At 44.4% G+C, this 20,188-nt stretch overlaps 1 protein-coding gene and 1 long non-coding RNA gene across 2 annotated transcripts; one reads left to right on the forward strand and one right to left on the reverse strand.

The window, feature by feature from the left end:
• The first annotated feature begins 254 nt into the window (after window positions 1-254).
• On the forward strand, window positions 255-8,683 carry LOC111646425 (uncharacterized). The gene is made up of 3 exons (XM_023395908.2): window positions 255-486; window positions 2,987-3,301; window positions 3,675-8,683. The coding sequence occupies exons 1-3, from the start codon at window positions 472-474 to the stop codon at window positions 7,110-7,112; spliced, it is 3,768 nt and encodes a 1,255-aa protein (XP_023251676.1). The 5' UTR covers window positions 255-471; the 3' UTR covers window positions 7,113-8,683.
• Window positions 8,684-16,349: 7,666 nt separating this feature from the next.
• Window positions 16,350-19,737, reverse strand: LOC111646515 (uncharacterized). Its single transcript, XR_015436453.1, has 6 exons — window positions 19,583-19,737; window positions 18,594-18,620; window positions 18,376-18,405; window positions 17,578-17,625; window positions 17,357-17,476; window positions 16,350-17,261 (listed from the first exon to the last, which is right to left on the reverse strand). It is a non-coding gene; the product is annotated as an uncharacterized LOC111646515 (long non-coding RNA).
• Between the last annotated feature and the right edge of the window lie 451 nt (window positions 19,738-20,188).

Here is a 20,188-nt window from a genome sequence, read left to right on the forward strand (position 1 = left end):
CAAATACTCGAATTAACTCTGACACCTGTTAACGCCCCCCGCGCCACCACCACAACACACAACCCCACCATCATTGTTGTGAGCTTAGACCGCTGTACACGCACACACACACACACACACACACACACACACACTCCACAGTCATAACTGAATGACGGCAGGTCGCTATGGAAACTGCGTTACGCTCCTGGCGGTCGGAGGAGAAAACAAGAGCGCGAGGACTCATTTCGGTCCTCATTCCAGCACCACGCGCCTCCTGGACAGCGCCCGAATGAACTCGCGCACAGACTCCAGCCTCGTTTGCCTCAGAAAGGACAGAGTCGCATCAGCACCGAGTCTAACCGGACAGGATAGGGACCTCAGAAGAAAAACAAACCCACGTACAAGAGACACAGACTCTGCGAACCTGAAGGTCGGTGGATACTTTAGGTTTAATTCCGCTGTCAAGCCAGGAGCCAGTCGCTCCCTCAAATGCCACAGCAACAGGTAAGAAGCTTCGACTTTGTAAAGTTGAATAATACACTTTTGAGCGGCTGTATGAAGCACATACACGTATCTGATTTGTTTTAATCCTGGAACTCAGAAGTACTACTGCCGTTTATCCTGCTAGGTACTTAACTGTGGTTAATTGCGTTCAGCATCTCAGGTGTAAGTAAGTGCGTAATTAGGTGGTTAGAGTGAAGCCCAGCGGGGCAGAGTGAAGCTGTGGATCATGTCCAGTAAATCATAGGTAGTGATGGAGTGTGAAACTGTACAAGAGGTAAATTATAAGCTCCAGTTGGTGGTTATTTCATTGGAAAATAACTGCCATTCTTTTCAGAAAACTATATTTTCAGGGAACAAGTTTAGAAGCTGCATTTTAAAGATCCTATATACTATATAAGGAGAGACCTATATGTATAATTTTTTTTTTCAAAAAATATCTGGTCAGTATACATTGAAATAACCTAACAGCAAATATTTAAATATTAAGCAACAAATATTTAGTTGTTTACCTTTTCTTGCAGTATTAACCAGTATCATCAATTTAAGTGAATGGCAGAGAAAAAGTAAGCACATTTAGATAAATGCAAGTATACTGTATAATTCTAAAAAGTCAGGGACACATAGGGCTATTCTGGTAGTATCTAGTGTTTTCTACACATAGGACAAAATATATCTCTGTCTCTTGATAAAGACAGGGTATCTGTACACACAGGGCAGACTTGTTTGGTTTCTTGTGTGCTACTTTATAGAATTTAAATCTGAGACAGGAGCATTATTGTTTGTGTTTGTTTTAGATTTAGTTCAGCGTCTATGAGATCCTTGTATTTGTTGGGTTTTCAGTGGCCATAGATTATGTGCGAGCTGAGCCGATACGCCTGGATGAGTCACTCAGGCTGCAAGTTTGCAGAAGAGTGAGGAAGGGGAGGGGGAGACATGGGGGCCAGCTGGAAAACAGTCCCGCAGTGCCTCTCTGCCTCCTCAACACATTGTCTCACTGTATATATATCTAGTGTCAACATCTGGACTGTATTTATCACCTCTGGATCTATGATTACTATTTTCTGCAAGCTGAAGTTCACCTTGTTAAAGTGGGGTACAGACAGATGTCTCAACCACAACAGTTTTTTTTTAGGAGCTTTTGTTCTCAGACCCAAATTTTTTGTCTCCTGGTAAGGAAGCATGCTGTTTTTGAATGAGCACAGAGGGTGTTATTTGTAGCTTTACAGATGCAGTGGAGTTAAGTGCTGTTTGCTGAAGTGTGTACAACATGGATTCGAACATTTTATAAACACTGCCTATAATAGATTGTTTGTGGTTGTTACAGACTATAGCCCTCTGATGTCTGACAAACTGCTACCAGAAAGCATCCCATTACTGCTCATTAGTATCCCAATGTTTACCCTGCTAGTATTGACAAATCATAGCAATCAGCAGCATTCAGCTGTAGCGCTGAGTGACAACTATTGATTAAAGCAAACAATAGATCATAATGGGCTGCTATGAACCACAGTTGCACTCAAACACAAGCACTCACTCCCTGAAACACTTTGACGTGCGCCCACAAACACACTCTCAATCACTTAACAGAGACTCTTCTGACCAACTTAGTTAGGAAAATGTTGTTCGGTTTATTAAAAAAATGAGTGTAGTTTGTAGAGATTGATTGATGGAGTTTGGATTCAGAGGCTACATGCATAACTGCCAGGAAGATTACATGTGTGAAAGCCAAACAGAAATAATTGGCTAAAATTAAATCTCACTTTGTTCCAATTTGTGTTACAATTTACAAAAGGTGTTACATAAAAGCTTGTGTGCGCTCACATGAATGTGTGTAGGAGTCATTGTTTGTAATCTATACACATCATGTGCTGCACACACGGACACAAAAACAGATGTGTGTCTTTAATTAGTGACGTTGGTGTGATTAATGCAGTCTGCTGTTGATGACTCATTCAGCTTAACCCTTGCTCCTCTGGTGGAAACAATCAATAAACAAAGATTTAGACTGGCTTTACATCTCATTGTTGTCATTATTATTTTTATCCTACACAATAATTGTTTATATGTAAATATTTATTGTTCTTTGTAATGCTAAAGAGCTGGACTGGACCCTGATGTGTTTGATAAGTGTAAAGAAAAGAGCTACTTGGTGTGATATGTCTTGGTTAGTAAATACTATAATGTGTTTCATTTTATGTGATTCCAGTCAAACACAAACCTCTTAATTTGTTGTGATGTGGTTCAGCAGTGGAAGAATATTTATGCGGAGCACATCTACATGGTTCTCTCCATGTGTCAGCTTGTCAACACAGCAGTTACATTAGCATTGTGGAAAAGCTGTCAGCCAAACTGTGACTTACAGACAGCAGACTGGCAGGGAGTGAGAGCGAGTCCTAAGTGTGTGTGTTTGTGTGAGAGACAGAGCAAGCAAGAGAGTTAAACACATCGCACATTTTGCCGGGGGAGTTGTAATAAACTCGCCCTCCTTCCCTCCCTTCAGGGCAGCAGCATGTCTGAAACCAAATCCAGCCAGCGGTTCCACAGCCTGAATGCCGAGCAGGTGGAGGTTCTCCATCAGGTTCTGTCAGAGGTGGTTCCAATCCACGGACGCGGGAACTTCCCCACGTTGGAGCTGCGTCCTCGAGACATCATCATAGCTGTTCGGGCCAGGCTGCAGAAGCAGGGGATCACTGTCAGAGATGTTCGTCTGAACGGCTCCACGGCCAGCCACGTCCTCGTCCGAGACAACGGAACCAGCTACAAGGACCTGGACATCATCTTTGGAGTGGAGCTGCCCAGTCAGGAGGAGTTCCAGGTATGATTAGTGTACTGCTTAGTTATGAAAAGGAACCAGGTCAATGTAATTGGAGGTGAGCACTGGGGATCAATATCCTGCATTGACCAGCATTCATTCTGCTGTATTATCCATAAGCACAGCACTGAATATCTCCTTTCCCTGAGGTGTTGCAGTATTGATTTTTGTGGCGCTATATTGATAATGATGTTGCACTCCTAACTAATTTTAATACATTTTACCATAGGGATGAATCAGTGGTATCGAATTTAATATTTTAACTGCATTGAACAGAAAACTATCACAATATTCAGTTCAACAATAGAAGCAAAATTGCACTTAGATAGCAGTCATTAGTTGTAGCTGTCATGTTGTTGACCTCTTCCTCTCCCAGGTAATCAAAGAGTCAGTGCTGGGCTGCTTGCTGGACTGCCTACCTGCCGGGGTCAACAGGGAGCGGATCAGCAGCGCGACAATGAAGGAGGCCTACGTCCAGAAAATGGTCAAGGTCTTCAATGAACATGACCGCTGGAGCCTCATCTCCCTCTCAAACAACAGTGGCAAGAATCTGGAGCTCAAATTTGTGAGCGCGTTGAGGAGGCAGTTTGAGTTCAGCGTCGACTCCTTCCAGATCATTCTGGATCGTCTCCTGGAGTCCTACATGCAGCAGGAGTCACAGCACAAAACTAATACTGTTGATCTTAAGGAGCAGCCTGCAGAAAATCAGAATAAAGACTCTACTTCTCTGCTTAAACAGCCCACTGCTCCAGAAACAGAGAGGACCACTGGTAGAGACTCATCCAGCAAAGAGGGTGCTCCAATCAGCCAGAACCAGCAGAGAGATGAGGTGCACGAAAAGGGGTCGCAGACAGACCTCTCACAACAAACTGAACATTCAAACCAGACAAAAGAGTCCAAAGTTGAAAAAGACAACAAAGAGGAAACACCTGCAGAGCGTAAAGACATGTCAGAACATAGAGAAAATTTAAAGGAGACAGACGTCTCTGAGCAGACACCTCTAAACCTTTTGTCAGAACAGAAACAAACCTCTGAGAAAACTGAGACACCAACACCAACACAGATTGAACTCAGACATGAGCCAGAGCTCTCGGACAACACCAACTGCTCAACGAAGGTAGAACAGTCAGAGCAAATCCAGTCCAACGAGGGCCACCAACCAGCACATTCAGATCACGAGGAACTCTCTGTCCGGAAAGAACCATCTAACCACAAAAAACCCCCCGATGAACAGAAAGATCTCACCGAGCAAATGGGAGAGTCCAAGTTGCCAGAAAACTCAAACGAAACCCAGGCAGAATCTTTAAACCTGGAAGAAGAATCACACGCTACAGAGCACTCTGATAAAACAGACATCTCTAAGTGTTTCAATGTGGATCAGAGTAGCAATGATAAAGATAAAACACAACATGTGTCTGCTGCAGACGCTATCACATTTCCACATGCTAAGGTAGAGACACAGTTAGCAGATGAAAGAAAAGTAGAAACAGAGACAGGGGAGCAGACACAAGCAGAGAGGAAAAATGACTCTGAAACCAGCGAAATGGCAGAAGAGATTTTAGCATCAGAAGCAAAAAACACAGAAAACACACAGGGTAGTGATTGTTCCTGCTCCTCCTCTTCCATATCTCTTACATTTCACAACACACAACCTACCGGCACACAGGATACACTGGAGGTTCACAGCACAGTACACACAGATAACTCAGAAAAATCATCTAACATACTTGATGCTGTCAGCCCTCCAGATACTCAGGATATTTTACCTGCACCACCCAGCCTTGTTTCTGACAAAAAGACCTCCTCTTCTCCCTCTAGTAAGGCCTCAGATAGACTATCTCACATGGTGGTGCTCAAACACTCGTCTCCCAAACCCCCCCGGAGGATGTGTAGGAAGGTTACCCCGAGTCCTAACTCCGGTCCGGCCTCTGAAAGTGAACCTGTCATAGCGCCATGTGTAGATCCAAACCCCTGCCCCAGCCCTGAACCTGAGATAGCCTTTAACCCCAAGCCAACAGCTCCCATTTCAGACCCTACACCTACTCCAACAACCAGTATCATTACTAAAACAAACCCCGAGCTTGAACCCAACCCTTCCAGTGACCCAGCTTCAAAGCTAGACCTTACCTCAGATCCTGATCCAGCCCCTGATATAGTCTCCACTTCTGCTGTGGAGCCCATGTCTTTACCTCAAGAGCCATCGTCCTCTCAGCCAATCACAGATGGTTCATGTGAGACGAGCCTAAAAGAGGAACCATCTACACATGTGGCTTTTGATGAAGAAAGCCATTCCTCGCCTGAAGAACCTGTCTCTACATCCAAACAATCAGAGTCTCTCGACTCAGCGGACACGTTAGTGTCACACACTGATGCGTCCAGCTCAAACACCCAAGAACCTGTTCATACCTCAGAAGTTGAGCTCAGCGATGAAGACGAAAACAGAGAACAACCGACCAAAAAGATGGAGTTGAATCAGCCAAACACCAGCGCACAAGAGACCACACTCAGTTCACCCTCCTCTTCCCACTGTGTCACCCCTCCCGTTTCCTGTCCCACCCCTCCCGTCCTCAGTCTCTCCCCTCCCTGCTTCACTCACTCACCCCCCAGTCTCAGTCCTCCCCCATGTCCTACCCCTCCCCCTCATTGCCTCTCATCTCCGATGCCGAGCACCGCCAGCCTTGCTACGAGCTTTAGCTCTCCACCCCTGAGTTTCAGCCCTACCTCATCCTGCCTCAGCTCACCTCCTTACCTCACTCCTCCTATGCTCAGCCTTAGCCCTCCTCCACTCTGTCTTACCCCACCTTCCCCCTGCCTCAGCCCTCCCCTCCTCTGCCTCACTCCCCCAGTGGAGTCAGAGGACCTTGTACCTCAGGTATCTTCAGACATGGAGCCTTTGATACTGAACACAGACAGCGAGGAACAGATTGAAGAGTCATCCCCTCAGCCACGAGTTCCTCTCCTACAGTCGGAGGACGAAAAGGAACAAGATTACATTTCGTCGTTGCCTCGGGTTGCAGAGCCTGTCTCTTTTCCAATCACAATCCCGAGCTCCACCTCACATGTGCTGCCTCACTCTCAGTCTGGAGGCCCAGGGGAATCTGCCCCTCCAAAAGCCGATGAGGCATCCAGCTCCATGCCTGAGAACAAAGAGGCCCCTAAGGTAACCGCAGACATGCCTGAACAGAGCAATGTTCCTTGGGCCTCTGGCTCGGTCCCTGCTGTTGAGGTCCTAGCAGAGAGCATGTATGGTGACTTTGAGGCAGCCATGGACCACCTGCGCTACCGGCTAATCGCTACCAGGAACCCAGAGGAGATTCGAGGGGGTGGCTTGTTAAAATACAGCAACCTGTTGGTCAGGGACTACCGACCGGCCAGTGAGACTCAGATAAAGACACTGGAGCGCTACATGTGCTCACGCTTTTTCATCGATTTCCCCGACGTGCAGGAGCAGCAGAGGAAGATCCTGTCCTACTTGAAGAACCACTTCATTGGTGAAGAAAGAAGCAAGTACCAGTACCTGATGACGCTGCGTCGCGTGGTAGACGACAGCACGGTGTGTCTGATGGGACACGAGAGGCGTCAGACGCTGAACATGATCACGGTGCTGGCACTGAAGGTTCTGGGAGAGCAGAACATTATCCCTAACACAGACCATGTGACATGCTTCTACCAGCCTGCCCCGTACCTTGCTGAGCACAGTGCCCCTTATCTAGCAGAACCCAGCTACTGCAGCTACTACATACCCCAAGGGGGATCAACTCTGCTTTACCAACCTTACCCCTTACACCTGAGCACACAGACTGGACTAGTCTGAAGCACACAAACACACACTTAATTACACATAAGACATAATCGTGCAAGGGGAAGGTGCTCTGCCATGATGAAAGAGCTGGAGAATGGAAATATAATCCAGGGATAAACTGTTTGGTCTATAATAGACTTGTGGGGGTGGGATTGAGTGGGTTTTTACAGTAAACTCCCAGAGTACTGTGTAAGGTCCTAACATGATTATATGTAATTATCTGGGCTTTGTGGGAAAATAATAATTCTTCCGATATTGTTGAAATTCCAGAAAATGCTGTATGCACTGCATGAGTCATAGCCCTTTGGTCTCCCTGGGAAACCAACTGCGCTGTTGACATTCACACATGCACGGACACACACAAAACACACACACACACAAACACAGACAGACACACACACACACACACACAAACACACACACACACACACACGTGCAAACACACTTCCAGGTTCTTGAATTGTTGTACACTCTTTTCATGTTCTTACTGTGTTGTTCTTAATGGGTTTGTTCAGAACGTGGACCTTGCCTGTGGTTGATATTGTGCATGGATAAATTAGGACTGTTCTCTCACTGCCAAATACTGTGTGACTACTATGCTTCTTAAACAGTTTAATGTAACTTTGTTATTCCTTTACTCAAGGGGGTGTATTCTGAAAAAATACTGAGGGACAAGTCTACCGGTGTGTACAGTATTTTCATCAAAACACACGCATGCACAACACATACACCCAAATACACATATATACATACAAACAAAGAAACGTGCAGTCTACTGTATGCACACAGAGTTGGACAACGCATGAGTAGCTAAATATATAGATCACATCCCGAAGTCAAAGCAAAGGCTTTTAATTTAATAAAAATTGATCTATTTTTGCAAGACTTTCCAAGATAATACTCAGTGGTAAACAGACTGGTTAGTTCCTACATGAAAATGCCAACAACAATGCCTTTGCAATAGACTGTACAGCGTATTGATTACAGTATATTGTGTGCGAATACACTGCATTGTTTCAGGTAAATTGTGTTAAGATGTAGTGCTTGATTTCTTTCCCTTGTGGAGTCTTTTCTGTAATCACGTGAAGTACTGTACCATCTAGTGTTGATTTATTTAATGCTAAAGTTTGCTCTATGGAGGTGGTCAGGTTATAACCATCTTTGGGTCATCTCTAAACATGGCAGATGCAGATCTGTCCAAACTGAAAGAAATTACATTTAGACTTGTAGGGACTCCTCTCAGCATGAATCAGCATTCTCTAATTCACTCAGTCCGAATCAACAAGTTCAAATCCACCTCAAACCTGTTTGAATCTAAGTTTAAAAGCCGTGCAACAGCAACTATGACCAAAGATGGTTCGGTAGGGAAATCAAGTGCCTAAATGTGAGACATGATTGGCATGTCTTTATCTCACTGCACTGGGGGTGTTAATGGGGTGGGCTTGGGGCTGGGTTGGGTGTGTGTTCAGTTGTTGACCCCTGTTATTGCTGCCTGTTTTGATGTCTTCTTTAATGTAGTCCTTTGTTGTAGTTTGTTCATGTACATTTTGATAAAAAATAAAGGGGAACCCAACAAACCTTCAGATGCGAGAGAAATTGAATTCTTTCAAAGCAGCTAAGCCCTGTCTTTAAAGAGAAGAAGAACTCCAATATCACTGTTTTCTTGTCTTTTTTTCCTCCTTTCTCATTCACCCTCCCTTCCACTAGTCCACAAAATGACATGCTGTACAGCTTACGTATCCACCCCATGATTACCCTCTGCAATGATCCACTTAAGCGTGACCGTCAAATCACGATGGTGCCCAGGAGAGCGACCCAAAGCTGTGAAATTCTGTCTGTGTGAGGCCTCTTATCACAAATCACCTGTCCTTCAGATGTGTTTGGACCCGAATGACGCATGGTCTACGCAACACAGGAGGCTCAACAATGTGTAAATGTGAGGAGAATACGGTTTGTGAGGTGTGAGACTGAGAGGGGAGACAGGAGAGGAGGGGGGCAGAGAGAGAGTGTGTGTGTGCATGTGTGTGTCTTTTTGTGCGTATGTGTGTGTGCTTCAGATGGGAATACATGTGCAGAGGCGGTATCAGGTGATCCCCCTCTCCACCTACTAATTGAAGAGACCTACAGTATAATGAAACAATAGGGCTCGCTCCTTACTCCCTCTTTGCCTCCATCCTCTCCCGCTTTTTCACACCACTGATAGTCCATGGGGGGAGGGGGGTGTTTTGTGTGATGGCAGGTAGTGGCATGGTCACACACTGTCTATTTACACACAGTATAGGCTTGCGCTTATGTGCACAAGGTTGCAAGCATGTGGCTCTCTGGGAGAGAAAGAGAGCGTGTGATCTAATAGGGTCTGTATCAGTGTCTCACAGACCTCTGAGCCACTCTTGTCCACTCGAGGTTTCCATAGAGACAGAGACAGGCAGCATTGTGGGCGCAGAGAGCATGACGGAAAGCAGGGAAGACCCACACACCAAATGAGGGGGAGAGAGATGAAAACAAAAAAGAAAAAGGAGGTGGGTGAAATGAAAAGAGAAAGATAGTGGACTGAGACATGGATGCGTGCGAAAAAAGAGTTGAGGGGGAGACAGACGGCGAAGGACAGAGTGAGTGGAGTGTGTGTGGTGGGGGGCGGGGTTATAGATAAAGCGAGGCGAGAGGAGCGGGAGCAGGGGAGTTGATGGGGAGAGCGTGGGAGGTTGTCAGGCCCTCAGTCACAAGGGAGTCACTGTGAGGTGGCTGCAGTGACGGCAGCAGTGATGTCAGAGCAAGGGCACACACACACACGTGTACACAGCTGCATGCACATTAATTTTCCTAATGGCCTGCCCACCCATCCACCCTCAACAAACATTTTCAAACTCACCGAGACAAAAAGAGAACATCACCCACACAACTGTCCTTCTCCCTTTCTGTCTCATGCATACATTTTATCTGACTGTCTCCTCAGAATCATCATACAGGTTTAACAGGTTTAACAGTCGAGCTTTTTCTTTTGCTCAGATTTCCAAATCTTTTCATACCTCAGAGTTAGTTAAACATGAAAAACAGATTCTGAAGTATAAATAAAAACAGAAGCATCAAGTTGGGGTTAGTAGAAGCTTAAAGGGGCAAAACATGTTGCTCCATCTCAGGTGTGAGTTGAGATAATTGTGGCTGCCAGACAATTTACTTGAATTCCTTCATCTTATTGCCCAGATTAATTCCTCTCTAACAGTCTGTCGATTACCAACCCCTTTAAAGTGTCATTCTAAAATATGACAGTCACCATTAAATAAACCTGCAATTACAAAACACTTAGTGACACACAATTAATAGACACCATAATCATTTGTGAGGGTTTTATGCTCCATTGCAGGCAGAATTTCTGTCTCTGAGACTGATGAACACCAGGTAATAAAATGGATGCGTAGTATTCACCATTCATAATTTTTTTTCATTCACTACAATCTCCCCCCTCCTCTTCACCCATACCACCCACGTCCTCTACCTTTCTCCTCACCCCCACTCCCCCCCTATCCACTGTGTGCCTCCCACCCACCTGCTTCCTTGACTGAGCTATGACTCAGTCCTCTCCCAGCTGAGGGTACAAGAGGATAAAAACCTTGATGAAAAACAGCCAAGAAAACCATTTTACTCAAAGAAATAGAGCAATTGGCAAGGTAAGTGGCTGCTGCATCTTTAGTTTCTAATGCCACCCACCATACACACACACCCCTCCAACCCCCCCTCATCAGAAAATACACACACACACACACACCGCCCCGGCATTGAAATTGATGCACTCTTACTTTATCCACTAATTCATGCTTAAAAGCAAAATTGGGAAGGCAGTGAGGAGTGTTTCAAAAATAGTTTTTCATTTCTCTAGATAGAAGTCTGTGTCGTCACGACTCTGTGACATGGATGGATGATTTCTTAAAGGCGAACTTGCCAAATACATGCCATACATGGAGCCTGAATCAGAAAACCTTGAGGAATCAAACCTGTCATTCATATTACTTTCTTATCCCACTTACAACTTTAACCCGTCTGTGCTATTTTCAGGCTCAAATTGTACCATAATTACTTAAACTCCTCATGCACCAATCCAAATGGTGCAGTGATGCAGAATGTAGTTTGAGGCGATTATGTTCCCTAAATGGTGTCTGCACTATCTGTCTCTCAGGTATCAAATCTGTTTAGGAATCTGTGGGTCACTGAGACCTTTCTTTGTTAATTATGCAAACTAAAAGCAGCATGATGGATCATATTGTTTGCCATGTGACAAAGACACACGCTTGTGTAACAGGCGATCAATCAGGTGGACAGACAGGCAGATTTACATCAGAGTGAGGGGTACAGTTTAGTGAGAAAGGCAGCTCCGGCGTACATGCAGCTGGCTGGTGTAGAGGTTTACCATTTATTTAACATCGCACAGCAGCCTATGTGGCTCTGTGTTATTGGTCATATAGGTTTTCTCAATCATATGGCTTTAGTAAGTAAACGTTGAGATACAGACCACCGGTTTTGCACATAAAGATCAGTTTATTTGTTGTGGCACTACAAATTCTGGTCATTCCTCTTGAGATGTGTCTACAACTTCACTGGAGTCCATCTGTGTCAAACCAAAATGATTGGACACAGTTTAGAAAGAGCACACGTGTATATAAGGTTCCACAATTCACACTGCATATCAGGACAGAAACCAAGCCATGAAGTCTGATGAACCCCCTGTAGACCTCCGTAATAATATTGTGGTGAGGCATGGATCAGGGCAAGGGTATAAAACCATTTCTAAAGTTTTGAGTGTTCCCAGGAGCGCAGTGTCCTCAATTATGTGAAATGGGAGAAGTTTGGAACCACCAGGACTCTTCCTAGAGTGGGCTGTCCTGCCAAACTTCTTTGAGGTGACCAAGAACCCAGTGGTCACTCTAACAGAGTTTCATAAGTCCTCTGCAGAGATGGATGAACCTGCTGGGAGGACGACCATGTCAGCAGCTCTCCATCAATCAGGCCTTTATGGTAGAGCGGCTGGACAGAGGCCACTTTGACAAGAAGGCACATGACAAAACGTGAGCCCTTTGGGCAGAACTCTAAATATGTGTGACGTGCGGCCTGATACTTGGGCGACGGTTCTCCTTTTAGCACAGCAATGATCTGAAGCATACCAACAAGACAACACTGGATAGGCTTCAGGACAACATTGAGTGGCTCAGCCAAAGCCCAGACTCAAACCCCACTGATCATCTGTGGAGGGACCTGAAGATGGGATCACCGCTTCCCATCCCATCTGAGGGAAATTGAGAGGATCTGCCAGGAAGAATAGGATAAACTGCCCAAATCGACGTGTTCTACAAAATACTGAATTAAGAATCTGAATGCCTTTGTAAATGAGAAATATCTCAAACATCTTTTCACTTTGACTATAATGATAATAGTTTGTCATTACGGGTTATGAGTGTAGAAATGTAATTTCATCCATTTACAATGAAATGTACAAAACAATAAAGTGTGAGAGTGGAGAAGTCTGAATACTTTCTGAGGTGACTGTACGTTCCTCTGACGTATTTTTACAATGATATACTGGTACTGGTATTAACCGAAGGATCCGAGTTCTTCTTTCACTGCTGTCTATAAAAGGAATGATTGACAGAAATGATAGCGTCGCATCATCAGCTAGGTCAGGGATGAAACTCAGATCTGCATGTCTGAATGTCTGAATGTGCGTATTCTCATGTTTGTATTTGGTGGTGGGGGGTGGGGGGGCTGTTTGTGTGTGCTGATGTTTATGCCTGTGATTCGTAGCATTGCTGCTGTTTGCAGTGAAGCATGTATTAGCATGGGACTGGTGGAGGAGGGGAGTAGCTCAATGTGTGTGTGTGTGTGTGTGTGTGTGTGTGTGTGTGTGTGTGTGTGTCTACACTGATTGACGTCACAGACGCCCACTCATTTCCATCTTGTCTGCGTGCGTGGAGAGAATAGATCCCCATCTGCATCCAGCTCCTCTCCCCTGCACACTTCCTCTCCTCTCCTCTTTGCCCCCCTCTCCCCACCTTCCCCTCCTTCTCACCCTGCCTCTTCCCATTCACTCGCTCTTGTACATCCCACCCCCGTAGAGTGCTGTGGGCCTAGTAGATAAACAAATCAGTCGAACACAAACAATTTAAGACAGCCAGGCAGCGCCATCCTCTCAGAGAAGCATACTACAGAACCTTGCCACTAAACATCTGCTCGACTCAAGCGTCACTGAGGTCCAGTCCGGAGGGAGGAGGTTTGACTCAGGCTTTTCCACACAATGTGAAAATGTACCTGTTGGCAACACTGTGTGTGTGTGTGTGTGTGTGTGTGTGTGTGTGTGTGTGTGTGTGTGTGTGTGTGTGCAAAAGTGTGATGTTCTTTCCACAACAAATGCTCATCCACATTCACTCACTAGTATCCCTGGTGACGACAGGACATCATTTAAATCGCTTCCTCGTAAAAGGTCATCCTCATCCTTTACACCAAGAGTTGCCTCCCTCCCCCTCTTTGCACTACAACACAACAACGCACATGAGAAGGTGTTGGTGTGTGCAAACACGCAGGGTCCCTCCCACACAAACACTCATTCAACCCATCCTGCCTGCGAGACCTTGACCAGAATGATGTGGACAGTGGATGTGAATGGGAGAGTGTGGGGAGGAGACAGGGGCTGGGAGTGCGTGGGATAGATGAGAGAATAAGACATGCACATGTTTAAAAAGGGAAAACTGTGCTATTTTAGTCAACATATCATAACCCATCAGAGAGATGAGGGTGCATACTGGGGGCTTGTGCGCGGCTGGGTCACAACTCCCTTGTGATTACTCAGGCTCAGACAGTGAAAGGAGACAGACGAGGATGAACAGCAGACAAGCAGGCAGACTGGCAGATGGTCACACAGACAGTTAAGCATGTAGACAAACATTCAGTTCAGACAGACCAGGCAGACAGCATGCACAGACACAACATAAAATAATACTGGAGTAATTAGCTCTTTAATGTCAGTGTGTATGTCTGCTGGCGTGTGTGTTTGTCTACATCTCAGTATCAAAGGCGCTAACGAGTCAGAGGGCTGATCACAGGAGACAGGATGAATGGACGGATCAGTGAAGGTGTAAGAGCTGAGGAAAATCACAAAGAGCACTCAGATGAAAAGAAGAAACAACGTGGCTGAGATCTGAAACTTTCTGTCGGATCAATAATGTATTTCCTTTCGTTTCCCTCGCATCACTGCACTTTATCAATGGAGCTCGTACAGAGGATGCTGGATTCACAGCCTGGGCCTGAGGAGTTGCTCTTAATTGAACTGTCTGGTTGAAAACTGGTTAAATAGGAAAGTAAATGTATCAAACAGATGATGCTGACAAAGGATTAAAAGAAAGTATGAAGGGAGATGAAAGCCTGGAGGGATCCACTTTTTGAGTGTTTGAAGTGCTTTTTCATACTGAAATGTGTGATCTGCCTCCTATTTTTCAATGGTTCCTTGTAATATGCCCCAGGAAAAGTAAAAACACTTTTAATATATCAGCTAATGAAATGTAAGGTTATTTAAAGCTCCACAGGGCACAATGAGCGTTGCTCCTCTGCGTTTGCAGGAGTAAAGCTAATACGAGGCTGCCATCTAGCGGCGGCGCGGCGCAATAACGCTCCGCACAACACTAAATATCGACAAAATGGTGCCCGGTTCTCGGCCATGACAATGCAGGTCAGAGGAGCTGCAACTGCTGCACAAAATAGCGGAAGATCAGTCAAACTCGAGTGTAGCGTCATGTTCTGTGGAAAATGCAGACAAGTGATTCATGGTTAAAGTAACACTAGCAGCTGCTGCAGAGTGTGAAGCAGAGGGCCTGATGCAGCCTGATGCAGCCAGTTGCAGCTTATCCTTAAAAAAAAGTCTTTTTACAGAGGGGATCACAAAAATGTCTACATGCATATTTTAATGCACTGCAAAGTGAGATTTGGGCTTGAAAGAATCCTCTGAATATGTATACACATACACACTTACACGCCGTAGGTGCTGGAGGCAAATGTGCACACACAAAGCTCGGTGAAAGCCTATTCAATGTGTGTTTGCTTAATAGACTGCATGCATTTTCTCATGCCTGCTGCTGCCAGGCTTCTGATGCATGCAGCTTTGAATGCAAAAACTAAATATGGAGCAGTCTTTAAATGATGTTGCTAAAATAAACCAGTGATATTTTGTTAGAGGGGTGAGACTGATATGGGTCACAACGCTCATAACTTGAGTTGATGTAGAGTTAAATATGAGTCTGTGAATCCTAAAGGGGAAGGAAGATGCTGGGTGGATAGACACAGTCTGCTCTTTTTTTTGGGCGGGGGGGGGGGGGGGGGGGTCAGCCTCAACTGGAAAGGATTCACAGAGTGCTATAACTTCCCTCAGTATTGTGATGTTACAAACACTAAGGCATACAAGATATAGGCTTCACTAGAGGCCTTCATTCAGTTGTGGAGTATAATGTCCTTTACTTTAACACTTGATTCATAACCAGGATGAATCATTCTTTAAGGATGATGAATGAATGAGAGACTGTTTCCCAGTAAGACACACACCCCATATCAGGGAATCTTGGACTAGTGTCCCAGCTACTGACCTTATGCCTGACCTCCCTGTGGATCTGTAGCAAGAACATCTGTGGAATAAAACACACTGCTTTGAAGATCACAGTGGACAGATCCAAATCCACGAATCCAAAACCCCATCTAACAAATACTGGCCTAAATTTGGAGGAAACTCCCTCTGTAATCTGTTAAGAATCTGTATCCTTCAACAGTCCTCTAGAAGGAAATGTTGGATTTGTCTACAGTGAATTAACATTACAGACGTGTTTTATTTAGTCAGAGGTCAACGCACTAATCTGAATCCTGTTGTACAAGTCCTGCTTCTATTTGAGTGAATGCAATCATGTGCATTACACGTCTGGTTGTACATCTCTTTATACAGATTAACACTGAAAAGCTCTTATATGTGGTAAATAATAGAGATTGCATATGAAGTTGGCAGAGTACAGGTTTGGAGGTGCAGCTTTAAACTTTAATTTCATCATGATCCATTGTTGCAATTACTACAAAGAGTTTTAAGCTGTGCACTCTGAGCTGTGAAGTTGACTGTGGTTATAGATACATATTTACAAAGGTTAGAATTTGACTATTTGGTGATAATGTAGAAGCTTCATCTTCTATCTATACAATACAAAATCTCTTGAAGAAACAAAGTCGAGACACAGATTCGAGGAAAATTCCCAGGACTTCTTTTTATTAAGAGAATTTCAGAACATAAGAGAGGGACCAGACACCTGCATTTGTCAGAGAAGGTTTCCAAATTCGATCGTTTTAAAAAAACCAGAGTGTTTAGAAAAGCTGACATGACAGCGTGGATGGAGCAGGAGCTGTTTTACACGCAGGGTCGTCTAGGAGACGGGTCGGAGGCAATCGCTGTTCCCGGAATGTTTCACATGTTCGTCTTCCTCTTTCTTATGGACAACACTCTTCAATACGCTTTTTTTTTTTTTTTTTAAAACACGATTTAAAAAAAAAAAAAAAAAAAAAAAAAAAAACAAGACCATGAGACAGAAGCAAAGGGAACTCACTGCACATTTAGAGGTCTAAAAGAATCACCCACATTAACATGGCTGAACCGTTAATAAAACATGGATAAAGGCTGAACTGTAGAGGGGGAGGAAGGTCTAATCTGTGGAGGAAGAAGAGGGGAGGAGGGGAAAGATCAGGGGAAGGGCGGAAAAACACAGGAATACACAACTCACGACATAGCCAATCCGGCAGGGACGCACTTTCTACACCAAACAAGCCTTCAACAATCATGAAATGCCATTTAAAAAAGATTTTAGTGTGTTCATCTTGCTTGCAGACACTTGATATGACCACTGCAAATCTGCAAGGCGCTCCATAATCAGCTTTGCTTTTTGTGCTAAAAATCTGTACGGATACTTATAAAATCATTGATAAAAATATTCCTCTGTTAACAATACGCCTTGGAGGGAAACCATGTGAGAGACTTGGGGGGGCTGGCTGGCTGGCTGGGGGGTTCAGAGGGGAGGGATTGTAGAGGAGGAGGAAGCTTGGGCAGTGGTGCTACTCGGACTTGGCCTCCTCCTTGGCCTCCTCAGGGGCTGCCTCCACCTGTGGGACAAAGAAGACAGGCCAAGGTCAAAACTTTTGATTCTGTGTATCTTCAGTCTATGATGGACGACTTGAGAACTTTTTCGTCCACTCACCTCGTTGGTCTTGGCCTCTCCGTTCTCAGAGTGGTTTTCCTCGTTTGCCTCTGCCTCTGCGTTCTCCTTTGCCTTCTTGGTCTTCTTGTCCTCCTTCTTATCATTCACAGCCTTTTCTTTCTGCAGTGGCAACAGGACAAGCCGTTAGCAGGCTGAATATTCACACACAACCTGTGTCTTGTAATGCAAGTTAACTTAGAACCCGGGCCAGCGTCTCCTACCTTTGCCGCCTTCTTGACCTTTGGTTCCGGCTTGGGTGGGGCCGGTTTCTGCAAAAAGAAAAAGGGAAAGGAATGAAGAAACAGCTACAATTACACACTAAAGCACTGTCTTTGCTAATCTACTAGTTTTCTCATTATTCTGAAGACATGAGAGGACTTTGGCCACCATAAGACACTTTTTTAAATGGATGAAAAAGAGTTTAAGTCTAAAATATTCCCCAAAAGTTAACCTCTGTGAATAAAGATACTGTCAGAGGCTTTCTAACCTTAATATGACAGTCCTTTAATCAGTTAATTAAGGAATTTAGACAATATTAAGATACTAAAAGTAACAATTCTGAGAGCCTCTATTATGCCAGCTACTGGTATTTAGTTAAAACTACAAGTAGATACATGTGCAGATGCTTTAAGTGATCAGTCCTGCAATTTTTACTTCCTCTAATGTTTATAAATCAAGTTTTAATTGTGTAATAATTGATTTTATCATCTCTGATGCATTTCTGCCAACTTTATTGCTAACTAATGCACTACATGAATATTATTTAGTGATTCTTCAGCTCTGTAATGTAAAAATAACATGTTTTGTAGTTTTGTATATCAATTAATCAAGCTAAAGTATTCATGATACGACAAACTATTTCTATACTTGTTTTTGCTTCTCTTAAAGCAGAGTTTGGCTTGATTTAATGAGTTTCATGTGCGTAACCACTTTTAAGAATTCCACTATGCTTTACATGTTAATTAACTGCATCTGTTAATGTAAATGAGTTTCGTGACATTGTATGTGTGTCTTCTTACCGCTGATAACCGAGCTGATCTCCTCTGGGGCTGAAACAGAACAAAGACTGTTATCAAGGGGCTTTTATTTTGATTGAGACTGTATTCAGGAAACACACATTTGAATTTAATATCAAAGTACTTTCTTTTAGACAATTGCCCACACATATCCCACATACTCATTAAACCTGAATTTTTAGCACATGTATGAGGTGTTGCTTAACGTGCCCGCAGCTTACCTCCTCCTTTTCTCCTCCTTCTGTTCCCTGTGCACAACAAACACAAATATAACAGGTTAAAATAGAAAAAAATCACATACAGCATTATTAAGAGTTTATATGGTGTTTATATTAACAGGAAACAGCTGTTAAATGCTTCAGGCACATATTATGAATAATTACAGACCTGCTGAAAAAACTTTTTAGTTTCATGTGAAAACAAAAAAATATTTCAAATACAGCTAAATTTAATGGATTAGAGCCCAGGAATGTAGGGGTAATGTGTCATTTCAGTAATAGGCTGTGAGAGCTCAGCCATGCGGGCCTCTGGAACCATATTTTGAGGGCCCAGGCCCTGCTTTTCCCTTTCACTCCCCCATCTCTTTCTCTCATTCAATGCATGAAGCTCAGATTTGAAAGCTGGCGCGGGAGTCTTTGAGAAGGGGGAGGGACCTGCTAAGGCTCGCGCGCGCCACCGGGCGGAAGAGCCACGCCATCGCAGCCATTTGGGACTATGAACAAAGAGAGAAAATATATAATTTTATCGAAACGCGACGGCGAATGTTTGTTTTTGCGGTCAAAATGCAAAGTAAAGGCACTAAAGCATTTTCTGGCGGCACTTTTGGCCGGTTTGGTGGCGAAATGGCGATAAGTGAAGCGTTTGTTCTCGGTAGGTCGGCGACGAAGGTGGACAAGAGCTGCAAAGCATGGCTGCTGCTTGTGCTTTAACTGCATGGAGACCGAAAGAGACTTCTGACTCCCCAAAGGACAGCGGCTCTCACATGAAAACGCGTTTTAAAGGCCGTGTCCGAGCAGGAAAATATTCATTCCAACACATAAAAAATGTATATTATATCTAGAAAATAGGCAAAAATTACCAGCGAGAAATAACGGTTATACATTGCGTTATAATTAAGTAATGTCTCAGAGGGATGTCTTCACAATCGTTTGCATTGCATTAATAGCTGATATCCCCCTCAAACTATTTTTATTATTTTGAGAATACGTACCTTTCTCTTGGGCATGTTGATCTCTTGGAGGTTTTCTTACAAATACAACTAAAAACTGTTTTTCTTAGTGGGTTCAGTGCATGTGAAGACGAGTGTCTCCCTTATGCTCGGCAGTGTAGTAAACACACTGGAACAGAGAGGCGAGTGGTTGAATGGGGGGAGGGGTGCGGCTAAAGGCATGATTGATAGGCTCTCGGCCAATCAGGTGACGCCATTCGGGGCTGCAGAACACTTGGAATTTTGGAGCCGGTGATGTTCTGGGGTCTGCGCGAATGGCTTCTTGCAGGGAGAGATGGGAGGAAGCCTGCAAGAATGAAAGGATTGCATTCGAGGACATATTGCCTTCATACAAGTGTGATCGTTTACTGTCAGAGAGAGAGGCCGCGAGGCTAACCTGTATGCACGGTTACACAGGCCCCGGCGGCGGGCAACATGCCCCGGTGTAAAGCCATGCAATCCACGCTGGCTCGTCTAAATGCCAGGGCTCACATCTGCAGCAGCCAGCGAGGAGACATTTCTACATAAATTCACTTCGTGTTTGAGTCCAATATGGCGCCCACTCCTCTCCGACACATTTTTTTTGTTTGTCAGTCGGCTTTCCTAAAT

The sequence above is a fragment of the Seriola lalandi genome, unplaced genomic scaffold (genome assembly GCF_002814215.2).
Source record: "Seriola lalandi dorsalis isolate HSWRI2012SDOR001 ecotype SW California unplaced genomic scaffold, Sedor1 jcf7180002054971, whole genome shotgun sequence".
Lineage (NCBI taxonomy): Eukaryota > Metazoa > Chordata > Actinopteri > Carangiformes > Carangidae > Seriola > Seriola lalandi.